Source organism: Nematostella vectensis, chromosome 3 (assembly GCF_932526225.1).
Source record: "Nematostella vectensis chromosome 3, jaNemVect1.1, whole genome shotgun sequence".
Taxonomy (NCBI): domain Eukaryota; kingdom Metazoa; phylum Cnidaria; class Anthozoa; order Actiniaria; family Edwardsiidae; genus Nematostella; species Nematostella vectensis.
This window is the reverse complement of record NC_064036.1, coordinates 11,240,057-11,256,901: the sequence shown is the minus strand read 5'-3', so window position 1 is coordinate 11,256,901 and position 16,845 is coordinate 11,240,057. Positions and strand designations below refer to the sequence as shown.

Here is a 16,845-nt window from a genome sequence, read left to right as displayed (position 1 = left end):
CAAACCTCTCGGGGAAATTCTCTTTCTCACACTTCTTATCCAGGCGGAACACATTGGCATACATCGACATATTCTGCTGGAGATGCACCAGTCCAACAGCTGATGTAACCATTCTAACGGCCTTGTTACCAGTGTCGCAAGCAAAGATCGTATTACTGTAGCTACAAAGCCCTGATGGAGCGTTCCACTGAGCACCTAAACCATCACAATGGCCTGTATTCGTTGAACTAGAGATTGCTGTTGGGGTGTTATCACTGGTTATAAGATCCACCTCTGTCATGGTCAGCAGCGTGTTGATCTTACTTGATGAGACGAACACAGTTCCTTCCTCGGTCACTGCTATTCCTGTAGGAGCCACAACACCTGATACTGTCCGAGTGATTGTTTTGTATACAAAATAGCACAGGTAAATAGCACACGTAGACACAAGGAGCGTTCTCTTTGCAGTCTCCAACAAGAATGTGATCGTCATCCCTGGTAACCGTTATCGACGTTAGGATACTTGTCCGGCCAAAAGATAATATGGCATTCAGATGTCCAGAATAGTTCCCATTTGCATCAGAATTAATATTTGTGATAGAGAATAACATTTGCTCGCGAATATCCGATACATAGAGTGTAAAAGGATCCTTGTGTGATCTGCAAATGCCAAATGGAGACTTCAAATTACATTCTTCTGAGTCAGATGTCAAAGTAAGGTCCCCTACTGTCACCTGGCGAATACGCCGAGTTGCGCATTCCTCGTCCCCATCTCTATCCTCATCTCCATTCTCAGACGTGTCAGAACCTAGATTAAGCCTAGACGAATGACAAAAAAGGGAGGTGCAGTCTATAACTCTTATTCGGCCATTTCCCTGATCACAAACGTAGATAACTTTACCATCGATATCTAGATCAGCAGGATCTCTCATTTTCACTCCCTTTCCTTGTTCGTTTGCGTGACCTGGTCCATTGCCCCTCTGCAATTAATGTTACGTTTACCGGACAGTGCATATCGAGCATATAAACGGCATGCTGATGTCGATCGCTAACGAAAAGCTTACCATGGCAAGGTGAAAAACACACTCCAACTGGATGCTTGAGAATTTTGCCATTTCTTCGCCACTGTTTGAATTCTAGCTCTGGTACTAAGGTGGTTGTTACCTGTTTGTCCGGGATGGACGCCTGGACTCCATGTCTATGGATCTCAATGGCTGTCTCAACGTCCATCCGGTCTTTGTTGCGGACAGCCTTCATTGAGACATTTCTTTTCATTTCTTCCATCTCTATTCGGAGAAGCAGAAGAAGTCGCACATTCACAAGATAGCCGCATTGATGTCGACCCAGTACCAAAATTCCGCTGACCGTACGCTTTTGATATTATGAGGTGGGTCTGGGAAAGGAACTTGGTAAGGGTATGAAGCTTTATCCTGTAGCATTCTGTTCATAAAGGACTTCTGTTTGGGGTCACAATCTGTTGACCAAACTAAGGGGAGAAGCCGTTTACAAGGGATTTCCTTTTCCTTTAGGCACTCGAGACAAGGACGACGGAGAGGATGCCACTCGCTATGTCCAAGAAGGAGGCACTGTGCGCACACCGATTTATTTTCGAAGCAAATGTCACAATGGCAAATACAATCCAGATCGTCTTGAACACAACGTGCACATCTATTCACAGCGCTAAATATGTCTTGGTACATATGTTCTATTGTGTCCGCACCTCCCTTGCTCCCGCAGTAAAAAACTCCAACTGGGAAGTTAATTTTGTCATCAAGAGAGCTCACTCTTACTTCTCTTGCTTGAGTGACAAACTGTCGCGTCTTTAGGAAGCTGGTTACACTTTCACTTGACGTCATAATACGTAGAATTTCATCATACGAAAGACGGTCGGGGTCTACCAGACCGACTACCGACTACCGAGAATATTCTAAGGCTGGCTTAATTGCCATCTCATCTGTGGAGATACAACACAGGTAGCCATTCACTTCGTTGCTCTTGATGGCGACAACGTCTTTCTCTGCACATGTTTCAATGCAAAATAGAACGTCTTCACCATAAACACGCCCTTCAAGATGTGGAGGCGGGGCATGTCTTATCACCGTCCTTGGGTGTAAGAAGCTCAGATTATGTGTCTGAACGAAGCCTTGAGGTGTCTGAGCCGCATGTCGCCCTTGGCCGTGGTTTCCTCGACCGCAAAGAAGGTAAGAAGCGACATGCTTTCAATTGAACTGTATTGCACGCTGGAATCGCGTTAATGCGGGATAAAGCTCCGTGAACGCCTCGGCCTCTACAACGCCTAGTGCACGCGAACAAAAGGAATGAACCTGTTCGTAAAACACGTGGTTCTTTGGGAGTATCCCAGATGATGTTAAGAAAGCAAGCATTGCTGCAGCCTCATCCATCTTCTCTAGGTCAAGTAAGAGATCCGCCTTTTTCGGCGGTTCTAGTCATAACGGAGAATTGCCTTGATGTTCTTCCTCATCGTCGCCTTCGCTAGTTGAGCTCCGTTCCTCGTCACTATCATTTGGCTCACTGATGTTGCCTTCTTCACACAGCTCTGATAAGTGGACGAGGAGGGGATGTGCGGAAGAACCCACAACTTTCAGACAAAGGTGTTTGATGTCGTCTGTAGCAGCCTCAAGAGTACAGGGCCTGTCCGCGACACCATCTAACACGGTTAAAAGGACATCAATTGAATCATTCGATGATTCTCCTTTGTTCCGAAGTTCAAGGACATATTCCACCATTTCCTTCGCTTTGTCAGAGACGCGCTGGGCGATTGCAGTCATTGCCATAAATAGGCTTCTTATTATATATATTAAACTACGTACATAAAATTGAATAAGCAAACATTTGATTTTTCCCTCGTCCAGTGACTGCAGGCCTATAACCTGCGTACGCCCTTGATTATAATCTCAACCAAATATCAGTCCACCAAAAAGTATGTGAAAGCTATAGGCAATGGCCTTATTTTTCAAGTTGCATGATAACCAACAAAAAAGCAGTAATCAGAGTACAAGCTCATTCCCAATAAAAGAATTTAACAGTCGTTCAAATCAGGAAAGCGCACTTCCCTGTTCAAATCAAATCCTTTTTTCATCTTATTTTTTTCTGTTGCCTTTTTTTGTCAACATGTTTATCTTATTTTTTCAAACATGTTTTTAGATTATTTTGTGATATTGCCCCCTCCCCTTCCCCCCTCTGATTCCTGCTATGGCTTTGTTTATTATACGAGTATCAAAACATACCTCAGACGTGTCTTGACGTGTTTTGAAGTGAAAACTCTTTTGACCGATTACTTCGTCGAGATCAGAACTTCCTGTTCTCACAGATATGGCGAGGCGATTTCTTATGGGTGTTTTTTTACAATACAATAAATATTTAAATAATTGAATGTCATTATCAATAAGAATTCGAAAAAATAAATCTGCCCTTACCCTCCTTTGTTGTTGATTCTTGCCTGTGTGAAGCTAGAAAGCGAGAACTTGGAGGTGATTGACCGCATGTTCAAACCTACCCGCGTCTCATTGACTAATAAAATAATAACCATGGAATGGCTTCTCCGTCAACCGCCAAAAGGTTGAAATGAAAATCACGTGCATATAAACAGATAAATCAAAATGAATTTTGGAAAAAGAAGCCAAATATTAAAATAATTTTTATACTTATTCTTGTATTCCGGATTCCAGCTTAAGTTTTGGATTCCGGATCCTAGTGTGTGGATTCCGGATTCCAGTAGCATGGATTCCGGATTCCAAGTCTCATTTTTTCATGGATTCCGGATTCCGGATTACCTGTCATAGGGCGAGATGTTGGCAATCTACTAACAGAAAGATAAAATATCTCATTAGAAATAGTTGCCTCCATCCTATTCCCGACTCTAATTGAGAAAGACCTTTTTAGAAATAACAAGATAGTATACATATTTATTTTGCATAAGCAGGGAATAAAGAGATTTCGTATTTTGAACAACAAATGTGTTGAGAGTTCGGGGGACGTGGTTACTTTGTGAGAACAATATTGATTCACCTGCTGTTCTCGTATGGTACTTCATTGATCACCCCGAATATATGGGCGGAAACTAATTCCAGAACCCTTTAGAAGGCATCCCAAATTTGTTTAGCAATTGGCCGCGGGAATGGCACGAGACAATACATGCTAAAATGTACGTCGCTAAATAGTTAGCCTCCTATACATGGCTGTGAGTCTTTTGACCAAACATTACGGTTTATTATGTAAAAAATCATTTGTTTTATGTTATTTTGAATGTCGTTTCATAGCGTGTAGCTAGTAATGGTCCTCTTTCTAGGCCGCCATAAAGGGTTTTTGTTTTCTGGTTACGCTAATGCGTCCAGTACACTCTTATCTCCTACTCCAGCAGAAAGCTCCTATGACGTTGTACCGTATTTTTTTAGGGCCGGCTAAGTAAATCCGTGCTCTTAAGTACACAACATCGTCCAAATACAGATTACATTGGTAATGGGCATGAATGAAGGGTGTAAAAACTTGTGTGTTCATAGTAAGAATTTAAAATCTTATTCATCTTTCTCGTGGGAGCACTGTACAGCACGAGGATTTACCAAAAAGGTTAGCTCCCGTTAGCTTTTATTTTGTTTCCCTACACTTTCGTAACCTCTTTTATCTTATTTTCTTTCTTCTCTACTTCTTTACGCCTTAGTCTCATTCATTCTTCAATTTTTCATGCTTGTGCTTTTTCTCATGGCGGCCACAATCAAATCATAGATAGAACTTTTGTTCGACCATTCTATTAGGAAACTGCAAAACGCTAAAGTCTCGCTTTCAGCGGCTATTGTACCATTCTAAGCAGCGTGTAACTAAAAATAACCATTTCCATCGGCAGATTTTCGGAAATAATGGACGATATCTTTGATTGAATTTGCTAAATGAAGTGCAAACTTTGTTTTTAGACGGTTATTGTGAAATGTCTTTCCATAATTTGTCTTCCAATTTCGTATGAGAACAATAGGAAACGTTGTCTTACTAGGGCTAAATAATGCTTGCTATCTGTATCTAGAATTTTCAATATTTCTTGCATCCTAGCATTCTCATTTTCTTGCATCCTAGCATTCTCATGTCTTCATTCATTTTTTCGGTGAAAAAAAAACAGAAGAAGATAACCTCGATTCAATCCCCTTTCGCGCTGCCAAAAATGAATGAGCGTCAATTTTCAAAGCTCTTTAGAAAACTCAAATTTCAATCAACTTCAATTCCCTTATAAGGATTTGAAAGCTTTTTTAGTTAGGTTTTAAGGACTTTATCTCGCATCCTAGAAATATCATGTCTTCATTCATCTGTCCGGTGCTGGTCCTACTGGTATCCCTTACCAACCAACTTAAGGGATGCACCATAACAAACTGGTGGAGCAGTTTTGACAATGAAGGCTATTCCACTTGCTGCAGCAAGACTATTTACATCAACGGTCTTTATCGAAACACCAATGGAGGAGTCAGAGATGACGGTATTCATCGCATCGAAGAAGCGCGCTGCTGTCCCCGACCCAGGTCTTACTGGTACCAGTCCACTGACTGCATCGTGGCAGACTGGATGCACAGCTTAGAGAAGTACGTCCCGGAATGGGGGGAGGCACTAAGTCCTTGTTTGGGCATAGGGGTGCCACCAAGGGTCTGTTACCCTAACCCTTTTTAGGATAGCAATTCCAAATTTGATATCCTGTTATAGCGTTAGATATAACGTTAGATAAAATGTCCCCCCCCCCCCCTTTGTCCCGCGAAAGTACGTGTTTTGCTTTGTTTTTTTGCTAACGGCAGAATGGAGAGCCGTCTAGTAGGCTTTTTAAAACTCAAACGAATACAGGTAGAATGTCAAATATTTTGAAAAATACGACACTATTTAAATAAGTGTTCGCTATTGCATTTATGTTTTTCTTTTATCTTCTCTTCTTTTAAGCTGTACATTTTCTACTTTTACAATCAGTACTATTCTCTTATATCAGCGACTATCAATGGAGCACATGTCCAGGCGGCTACTTTTTGCAGGGTTTTTACCGTAGTGGCGATAAATGGCTGCATAACATCGAGTACGGCAAGTGTTGCAAACCCGCCAACCACCCACATGCGTGGGGACACTGCTACGAGCAAAGTGTGGAAAGTAGCTTTGACAGCGAGGGGACCAGCAAGTGCAATGATAGCTACTTCATGACTGGGTTGTACCGAGGAAGCTGCGATAGACTCCACTGCATTGAAAAATTCAGATGCTGTAAAATGGTTAACAGTAAGTATAGAGCAGGAGGGCACTTAAGCCCAGGTTACCGAGCGTAGTGGGTGGCGCACTGTACAGTCCCGGTGCGTTTTTTTTTATCATTATTTGAGTCTTTCAATATCATTGCCTTCATTTACTTATAGCATGATATGAATAATGTAATTTTGCTGTCGAATCTGTGTATCGCGAACCCGCGACCCGCGTTTTTAAAACACGATTTCTTTTGGTTTACTCTTTCGTCAGTGAAACCATTCTGAGCCAATCAGAGTCTTGCTTTGTGAACTTCCCTGGCTATCCTCTGGATGAAAACCAAACAGTGTCGCGACAGAAAGCCAGGCAACTGCACTATGTGATTGGCTTAGAATAATTTGACTGGCGGAACAGAAAATCCCAAAAGACAAAAACAAATCGATGTTTTGAAAATGCGGCGTCGCGATACAACGGATTCGAACATTAAAATGCCTGCCTCCTGACGTTTAACACCGTGTGAGCAAGCAATTCCACTAATGTTGGCTCCAATTTCCCATGCCTACCAAAGTGCATGTCTGCCTGTCTGGGAATTGTAAACATTGCATTTTTAATAATATGTTTATTCTGCATTTCCAGACCCACCAGCCCTGACATCGCTATCAGAGGTCAAGACACGAGTATTGGATACAACGATGCATCCACTTGCTCAACTGGCGAACTACCTCGGCTACGGCTGGTGCTCCAGCTGCCGCGCCCAGTATGTGGGTGAGGACTTCCGACGGAACGGGGACAGCTGGGAGGCGGACACGAAAGGCCCATGCAACGGCGAAAGGAGCCATCAACGTCTAAAAATACACTTTGGAGATTTTACATTCAAGATTAAGGTACAGCGGCTACGGGTAATCCGACCGACCGATGAATGACCCCTTTTGCCTAGACACACTTCTTGTACAAAGAATGGCTTTCGGGAATTTAAAGTATCAGGTGCAAGATACAGTAATCTATTTATTTATTGATCTGTTATCTCAATTCCTCATGAGAGTATGAATAGTGTCATCTGTTAGATAACACATGGTGAGCCCGCTTTCCCCTATTTCACAGGCTCCCCTCTCTTCTATGCATCGACTTTTTTTATGGAGGTGCTTGCCCCCTATCTCTGCCCTACCTACCCCAATATTTTAAAGAATTATAAGGAAATGACCAGTAGGGGCGTGGATGTGCCTCAAAATTGTTTCTTTATCGTGCCCCACCCTTATCTCCCCATATTTCGAGGCCTGCCACGGCTTTGCTATGCGGCTACGGGTATAGCATACCTATTAATACCTGTCTTGATTTTTTATAACATTACCTTTTAGAATATCACATACGGAACTCCAGTGGTCCAAACAATGAGGCCAAGTGTGCATTACTCTGGCACCATTAGAAACGACGACTCGTCGCCGTTGACACACAAAGTAGAGCGCGAGGTTCGTGACACTCGCACGGTGACACACACGACCACTAGCTCTTGGAAAAGAGCCCGTGAACTTGGAATCGAGTTGTCTTACACGCCGCCGACTAGCTTTGGGGCTAAGGTCGCTTTCAAGTTTAATTACGAAACCTCAACAACGACCACAGATAGTGAGACAAACACACAGCAGTTCGTTGACAAGGTGATGTCTCAAAAGACACTGGCTCCTCACTCGGCGGCCGAGTATCGCATTATGCTGACCAGGTCGAGAACCACTATGCCGTACACCGCCACCATCATCGCACAGTTCTCCGCAGAGCTGGACGGATTCCTGAGGTGGGGAGGAGGATTTAGTGGAGATTCTAACAACTTCCATTACCTGTAAGTACAAAGATACAAATGCACGAATAATGTGATAAAGAAGTGTTTTAGTCTCAAGCGAATAGCCAGCAATTGTTTGCTGAGAGGAGGAGGGGTGAAGAGTTTTAATTTATGGTGGTCAAGAACAGGGGGGGGGGGGTAGGTTGCTCCTATTACGCTCAATCGTAGCTAATTTTGTATAATGAATCAAGACAGATAAATCAAGAGGGTTGTTTCCTGTGTTTCGGGTCGAATTATCGTTATTAACCATTCACTAAATTAATGATTTTTGGTTTATCAGGCACCGCGGGAATAAGAGCAGACCGACCTTAAAGTACAGATTTGGCGACTCGTCAATTCCATTTTACCGCGCTCTGAAGGAACAAAGTACCCGCAACATGCGACCCTGGCAATGGCACGACATGAAATCAAGACATCCTGACTCACAAAACGTGATAGACCAGTTACTTGACGAGCACATGTACGAGTTCACCCTTACAGGCCAGTTTGAGGACGTGGTCGGCCAAGACGCCTCTGTTCTGTGGAAGACAGTCTCTCTCAATGGCAAACGAAGGGTGGAGGAGGATTTCCCTGCTGACGACACAGAGGACCCACCAAGAGTTTTCCCCAAGCCCCCCACGGTCGATCTGACTCCTGGAAAGCAGGAGATTCCAGAGCACGTGACGGAATCTATAATTGCGTGATTTGCGCTAAATGAATAGCGGCTTTGTTTTTGTGCTTGTTGTGTGTATGGATACGCATTAAAAATAGTTGGCCATGTTCTGGACTATGTGTTTGAATATGTTTTTGAATATATATCCCATCGTTGGGATGGGATCACAGCTTCAATATGAAAAGTAGACTCCTTCGTAGCCCCCAGCAGTACCTCCCCCCCCCCCCCCCCCCCCCGGCACGTACTGCGGGCTCACAGAAACGAGCTGGAAATCGAGCATACCAGCAGTCAGAGTCACACAACGCTCCCCGCCATTTCCGAAAATGGTAGGGGCACTTTTTCCGTACCCTCTTCAGAACACAGTTCAATCAAACGACATACAATCACAAACATGTGACCCATATTTGCTGCAAATTTGGAATAAACCAAAAACTGGAATTTGACTCTGCCAAATTTTTGTCTTTAATTCAGGTCTGCCCTGAAAAAGTCATATTAAAGACGAAAATTTGGCAGAGTCGAATTCCAGTTTTTGGTGTATTGTAATCATTGTTCTGGTTCACGAACACGACTATTTGGGCATTTTGTATTAATTTGCTTTGCGATAGCTATTTTACTACCCCCTTCAAAACGCCCTTTTCAATTCATACCAAGTTTAATCAGGCTAAAGAAGAAAACACACAAGATTTAAAAAAAAAATTTTTGTTGTGATGTTCAAAATGCCCCCGTTATATTATACAAAATCTGACATAGCAAAAAAAATGGCATGAAATTTTCGAATCCTCAATATATAAGCTTAAGATTCCGCATACAAGGAGTTCCTCTGACCAAAAGCTTAATTCCAAATTTTAAGGAATTTAGAAGATATGAAATTTAGATAATAGCGAGCAAAGGTGGCTTAATTTCTGATCAGAGCCCGACTTCTCCCTAAAGACGAGGAGAATTCATAATTTGAACATTTGAAAATTGCACTTCAAGCCTCATATCTCGAAGACGAATCAATTTGAAAAAACACTTTTTGATATGTTGGTTAACATAACATAAGGAACCTCTATGCAAAAATGAAAGCTTACCGAAGTTAACCAGACCTTATTTTGGGAAAACTTGCCATTTTTTGCTCTGTCAAAAAATCTACAGTTGATTATCAATCGGCCCTTTGCCATGCTTACCAAGCTTATCATGCTTATCAATGCTTATCATCAACTTATCATGAGGATTATTTCTACACTACGTTACTGGCTCACGAGAAGTCGCAGCACTTGTTTCCCATTATACCCCCTCTATTTTTAGGCTTTTCATAAATATTGTAAACTCTCCTGTACACGTATGCTGATACAGCATTTAGTGAGCGTCTTGTGTTGGTTTATCAATTCCAATTAAAAGCAGTCATTAGTCTACTATTAATTTACCATATTGCACATTCCCTAAGATATCAATCTTTAGCACACGTGCAAAAAACATTCTACTCTCCTGTCCCTCCTTCTGTTGCATATTCTTCCCTTATTGTTTTTAAAGAGCTTCGCTCAACCGCCTGGGTGTGTAAAACTATTTCGCATCTTTACCACTCTCAAATATTTGTCCTCAAATATTGAAAAAAAAAAAAGATGTGGCTGACAAGAGCGCTAAAAACTTGACAAACAATACAAGGTCTTTATGGTAATGCACCGGACACAAGTAAAGGAATCACTATACAAATACAGAGCTTTCTGATGACACAGCGATTCCATTACTGGCCGCACTGGCTTAAAAATTATTCGCTTATATGAAATAATTTGGGTAATAAATAAAATAGAATATCGTCTTTTCATTTGTTAACTGTCATTTTCTAGGGTTTTCAAAAAACGTCTACACACCATGTGACTAAAACGTCACGTGATCCCTCCAATGTTGATCGAGCTGGCATAATTTCTGCCGCCCCTCTTTTATTGATTTGATGCAATTTTTTCTCGTTAAGAACGTCAGGGCCATCCCTGGGTGGCATACAAATTCATGTACGACTTACATCGCTAGACGATAATCGCCTATCGTCATTTTAGACATTTGTTTCCCGATTCGGGTCGTTTAAATACACGTTTTCCTTTGAGTAGACCCTGCTAAGAAGACACTCTCGTTGGGTTACCACTTGTGGCATGGAAAAATATCTTTCAAGGATATACTCCATTCCCGCTGTATTTCCAGCTTTCTTTTTCTGATAAACAACACGACGAGCCCCTGACTTCGTCATTGGCGACTCCGTTTTCTCTGAACCGACGTCGACGCTAAGTTCACTGATTTTTGTCTCTGCGATGGACCAACTCGCTTTTGTAGTGCTGCTGGACGGAGTGGACGAGCCGGGTACTATTTCAAACGCACCATTGCGCAGAGCCCATTCTTCTCGCACTCGTTGTGGTAGGAGAATGGGAATAAGAAATAACAAACAAACTCCTGTTATTGTCATTGCACCAGCCATGAAAAATGCAGGGACATAGGTTTGTGTTATCTCGTACATCCAGCCTGCAAAGCAAAGAGGAGAAAGGTGAGGGGAAAAGAACTAAGCACTTTTCACAGGAGACGTGGCGATTTTACATGACTGTGATGATCCCACAGAAGAAGGAGTAAGAAATGTAAGAGTAAGGGATGATGATCGTCATACCGGAAACAAGGAAATGAACAAATGGACAAAAGAAAAGAGAAAAAAAGAATATGAAGCATAATGATGATGAAAACGACGGAGGAAAAAGATAATGAGCATGACGATATTAATAAAGATATTGATCCTAAAAAAGATGATTCTAAAAAAGATGATAAAACTGATGATGATAAAAGAGATAGAATAGAAGAAGAGGATGATGGTTATAATAGAAGATGATAGAAAAATGACAATATAGACGATCGTGATGTATACAAGAGAGAGAAGATGGTGCTGATTTTGATAATGATGATGATGTTGATGTTTTTGATGATGATGATGATGATGATGATGATGATGATGATGATGATGATGATGATAAAAAGGAAAAATGAAGAGGTAGAAGGACGTACCTGCGACAGGAGGTCCAATCATCATGGGCAGAGCGCTGATCATGTACATAATACCGAACGCCGAAGCTAAGTTCCCACGTCCAACAATATCCCCAGTTAAAACAGCAATCATCACTACGAATCCACCATCAAAAAACCCGAAAATCCAGCAATACATGGCCAGTGACGTATACGACGAAAAGATAGTTAGCAGCGTTGTCATGACACTACACATGAGCAGACAGAACTGCTCAAGGTAGATTCGATTAATCCGAGGATGATCCGCGATGCGACCGAAAAATATCTTGCCTATCGTCTGTGAGATAGCCATGTACCCCACAAGAATTCCACCAGCGCTTTTATGGATGTCAAGATCTTGGCCGTGCCGAACCTGTTGATGACACATGATAAAAAGATGGATTAATTGTTTGTGATCAGAGGGTAACATAGCCTACGTGCAAACGTTAGGGGAACGTTTAGGGGAAAGAAACACAGAGAATCTGAGGAAAGACGTTCGACGAGCGAGTGTTTCGAGTGTTTGCTCCCCTCCCCCCCCCCCCAAAAAAAAAACCACTTGTCGTCCCTCGTCGGGTTTCTTTGTGGTTCCCTCTAATTAATTCTCTGGGCTTCTTTTCTCTAAAAAACATATGGAACGGCACTTATTCTCAAGTAATATAGAAACAAAAAACGTTTGCATTGCAACTTCTTTTTACCGTCATGGAAATCAAAACCCTGTTCCATCAATCTGTAGCTTCATTTAATTGTAAAACAATGGACTTGATTTAACCATTTTCTTCAGAGACATATAGCACCAGTCAAGAGTGGCGAATAGAAGAGTTGTATCAAAGCATTTACTTACCAAATGAACATATGGTATGTAAAATCCAAACAGCACTAGTGACTGAACCAAAACCCATACGACAAACGCCTTGTTCTTAAACACGCCGAGATCAAACGTCTTCTTCTGCGGGTTGAACCTTGGACTGTCAATGATCTTTATTGGCGCCGGTACCGCAAACAGCATAAGAGCGCACACCAACAAGATAACAAGCGATATACCACTCAGTACACGCATGGTGTTGCGCCACTCGTATCTCTGCAGCAGGAAGCTGACTAAGGGGGTGAGGGCGATGGTGCCGATTCCTGCTCCAGACAAGGCAATGCCATTCGCCGCGACCAGTCTCTTGGAGAAATACTCATCCAAGACTAGGATAGACACGTAGTAGCAGAAGCTGCTTCCGGTCGCCACCAGCAACGAGTAGGTAACGTACATTTTGAACAGACTCCCGGCGAACGAAGAACAGAAGAGACCTAACGCGAAGAGAATGGCTCCCAGCACCGCGACACTTCGGACTCCGTACTTGGTGCACAGGGAGGTGGTCAGCGGTCCTAGCATGAATGTGAGGCTGAATGACAACGAAGCTATCCAGGCTAGAAAGGAAAGAAGGAAACTTCAGGTTATCATCTCGTCATTGCAGGCCGGTACCCAGGATTTTCCTTGGGGTGGGGGGGGGGAGGTGTGCGAAATCCGAATTTACGATACACTTATAAAATTATGACATACCAAATTGAACATACCATCTAGAACGCCCCTTTTTTTATCTAATTCGCTTATGCTTTATAGTTATGTCTGCAAATAGCACGTTTATTGCGAACCGGAAGTGGACTCCGCGCCGTTAGGTTGTTGGGGGGGAGGGGTGGGGGTGCGCGCCCCCCATGAGTACAAGCCTGCGATGCATGTTGATTCTTACAAAAGCCTATGTCGGATGCAGAATAAACAGTAAGCCCTTATTCACGCGCTCAAACGACTCAAATTCATCTCTCATGTTGACTAATTAATTTAAACATCAGGATTCTTCTCTATGTCATTGAATAGTTTAGACTGAAAGTAGTATAATACATGTGATTGGGTCTTATAAAAAGACATCGGTCTATCACAAGAAAGCATAGATATGTATTAAGCAACTTTACGTTGTTGCACCTTTGACTGATAATACTGACCCCCTTCGAGACAAAATGCTTGGTTTTGACCTTAATACAACTGATATAATTAAATAACTTCAAAGACACTGGGTATGCGGCGAAGCCAGGATTTTTAACAGGAGGGGGCCAAAAACATCACAAAAATGGCAAAAAAGCAAGCCGCTGTAGCGGGTTGACTAACTGGATAAAAGCCAACCCGCTTTAGCAGGTTGAGCGTCAACCCGTTACAGCGGGTTGAGGACCTTCAAGCTCCTATAGTATACTATGGTCCCCAAGCCGCTGTAGCGGGTTGACCAACCGGTTAGGAGCCAACCCGCTGTAGCAGGTTGAGCGTCAACCCGTTACAGCGGGTTGAGAACCTTCAAGTTCCTATAGTACACTATGGTCCCCAAGCCGCTGTAGCGGGTTGACCAACCGGTTAGAAGCCAACCCGCTGTAGCAGGTTGTGCGTCAAGCCGTTACAGCGGGTTGAGAACCTTCAAGCTCCTATAGTATACTATGGTCCCCAAGCCGCTGGTAGCGGGTTGACCAACCGGTTAGGAGCCAACCCGCTGTAGCAGGTTGAGCGTCAACCCGTTACAGCGGGTTGAGAACCTTCAAGCTCCTATAGTATACTATGGTCCCCAAGCCGCTGGTAGCGGGTTGACCAACCGGTTAGGAGCCAACCCGCTGTAGCAGGTTGAGCGTCAACCCGTTACGGCGGGTTGAGAACCTTCAAGCTCCTATAGTATACTATGGTCCTCAAGCCGTTGTACCAAGTTGAGCGAGTTGACTAATAAAACATGTGTCGATGTTCAATCAATCAATGAATTTATTTTAATTAACTTTAAAATTTTACAATTTTATAGGTTGAGCGAGTTGACTGAAAAACATGTGTCGTTCATTTTCTAAATTGAGTTATAATCTATCTATCCATCTATTTTAATTAAGGTGGTGTTATACCCTGAGGGGTGACATTTTTTTAAAAGCACTAGAATAATTTTTAACCAACATATATTCAACCTATATGGTCATAGAAATTTATTGACATACTTGACACATAGTTTTATTTAATACATCACAATCAATGAAGGATGAATTGACAATAGCCTGAGTGTAGCAATCGAAAAACTGGACGGTTTTGCATCCTAAAACAGTCAACATTACGCTAAACTTCATAAAATGCGTAAAGCTAATACTTGAATGAATGATAACAAAAAATAAACAATGTACACAGCATTATATCGTGAGAAGAGACGATCCTTGCAAAGATGGCCACAGGTAGCCCAAGCTCTTTATTTGTCCCTATTTATATTTACGGTAAACATGGGGCGAAAAACAAAATTAGTGAAAAATAAAAAATCGACTTGTTTAAAAGACGTGTGTAGTGTAGTGTTGTGTTTATGTTTACTTTTTGCGTGTTCTTTGGCCGTATTAAGCGCCTTTTTCAAAATTCAAGCTTGTGCAAAGGCAACCTCATTCCCAGGGTCTTCTGGGTAATTTTCAATATGGATTCAGAACACCCTGGGAACGAGGTTGGTGCAAAGGGTGCAATGCATCGAAAGCACGTGATAACGAGGGTGATAGCTTGGATTCGAGGCCTAGCTTGAAGTCGAGGCTTAGTTTGGAGTCGAGGCTTAGCATGGAGTCGGGGTATCATTTTGCGATTGAAGAAAATAATAACAGAGGCGAATTTTTAACTCGTGGATTCCTCCACAGGTATCCCGAGTAACAAGTTCAAAGTGAATATAAGGGTCGTTGAGAGTGTGGGCCAGTTCACGGTGAAACGGTCATGGGAGTTGGTGGAGATCTATCTCATCGACTCATTTCAAATCATGGTTGATTAATATTCAAGTCTCAAACATCACACTTGGTAAGACATTAGTTTTGAGAATGCTTGAAACTCCATTATCAAAACAAGCGACAAGCGTGACCACTTTCTTAACTTTTAATATTTTGCATTTTTTAGGAGATTATCGCCAATAGACAACATAGAATAATTGATTTTTAGCAATAGAGTAGAGCTGTGTAAGTTTTAAAATCATTCAAGTGGATTTATTTCTATATTAAAATGTCCATGAATGAAAGAAGTACATAATCGTTTTTGTACAGTGCTGTTGGTACCGCTATTACTATGGAGGTTATTCTTTCTACTAAAATATCAGATGAAAAACACTGGTTGGCTAACCGACTATTTTATCTGTCTTTCATATTTTTTTGCTAATTGGGCGTGCACATGGTGTATTTAGTGCGGCATTGCTTCCTGGACTAGGCAGCTTACTATTGCGGGGGAGGTACCTTCTACGCGCCTGGTGACGCATAAGGCAGTGAAGTAGGGGGTCATGATAAACACCAGGAGAAGAGAGGATCAATTCAGAACCTAAATGAAGGTCTACTCGCGCGTTTTTACTGTATGCATCTTCATGTATTTTGTGAAGGAAAAAATTTGGATTAAAGTGACAGGTACCTTATAACTAACTATACCGCAAATAATAATAATAGACGCACATCACATAGTGCACACAGCAAAGATGCAAATACAACAAAAATTATTAAAGGATCATTGCGTTTGCAAACATACCGGTTGCAGCTTTCGATTGCTTGAATTCGGCGAGAAGGTCAATGTAAAGGAGGCCAAATACATTGTGAACTCCCATGATCACTAGTTGCTGTAGAAATGATGATAGTACTACAAGCCAGCTTACTCCACCATCAAGCGTTCCGCGGACCTTGAATTTCTTTGGCTTCGCCATGGTCAAACAGGTCTCCTAAAAAAGTTGTATACATTGGAGAAAGGTATGGACTGGCCCTTAAGATTGTGTATGTTGAACACGTGATAAGAAAGAAAAACACTAAATAATTCAGAACTGCAGAGGCATTAAAAACCGCGTTGGTTTGTAATCTATATCAAAAGCAAAACATGAATAATTAGTTAATAAGACATTTGAAAAGTACAATACAGAGTATTGTCCTAGATAATCGTAAGTTTTTGCCTCGCCAGCAAAACACATGAAACTTGTTGTTTTGACAGTGGGGCTAAAAAACATAGTTGTGTTGCTCTAAGTGTTTTCATCGACATTTTTCTAAAAAAAAGATCACATGACTTTTAATTGCGTGAAACGGGTTTATAACTTGTTGGTTGGGATTGTGTATAGGTTTAGCACCATCGGCGTGGAAAATATATTCCATTAAACACAAAAGGATATTTCTGAGT

The 16,845-nt window shown here is 42.0% G+C and overlaps 2 protein-coding genes across 2 annotated transcripts; one reads left to right on the top strand and one right to left on the bottom strand.

Annotated features, from left to right (window-relative positions):
• The first annotated feature begins 4,459 nt into the window (after positions 1–4,459).
• Positions 4,460–8,779, top strand: LOC5520057. The gene is made up of 6 exons (XM_048725634.1): positions 4,460–4,566; positions 5,271–5,561; positions 5,954–6,231; positions 6,826–7,073; positions 7,545–8,020; positions 8,301–8,779. Exons 2-6 carry the CDS (start codon positions 5,278–5,280, stop codon positions 8,701–8,703), a joined length of 1,689 nt encoding a protein of 562 aa, XP_048581591.1. The 5' UTR covers positions 4,460–4,566; positions 5,271–5,277; the 3' UTR covers positions 8,704–8,779.
• Positions 8,780–9,958: 1,179 nt separating this feature from the next.
• Positions 9,959–16,728, bottom strand: LOC125556686 (monocarboxylate transporter 14-like). The gene is made up of 4 exons (XM_001639787.3): positions 16,213–16,728; positions 12,529–13,100; positions 11,691–12,060; positions 9,959–11,162 (listed from the first exon to the last, which is right to left on the bottom strand). Exons 1-4 carry the CDS (start codon positions 16,382–16,384, stop codon positions 10,702–10,704), a joined length of 1,575 nt encoding a protein of 524 aa, XP_001639837.3. The 5' UTR covers positions 16,385–16,728; the 3' UTR covers positions 9,959–10,701.
• Between the last annotated feature and the right edge of the window lie 117 nt (positions 16,729–16,845).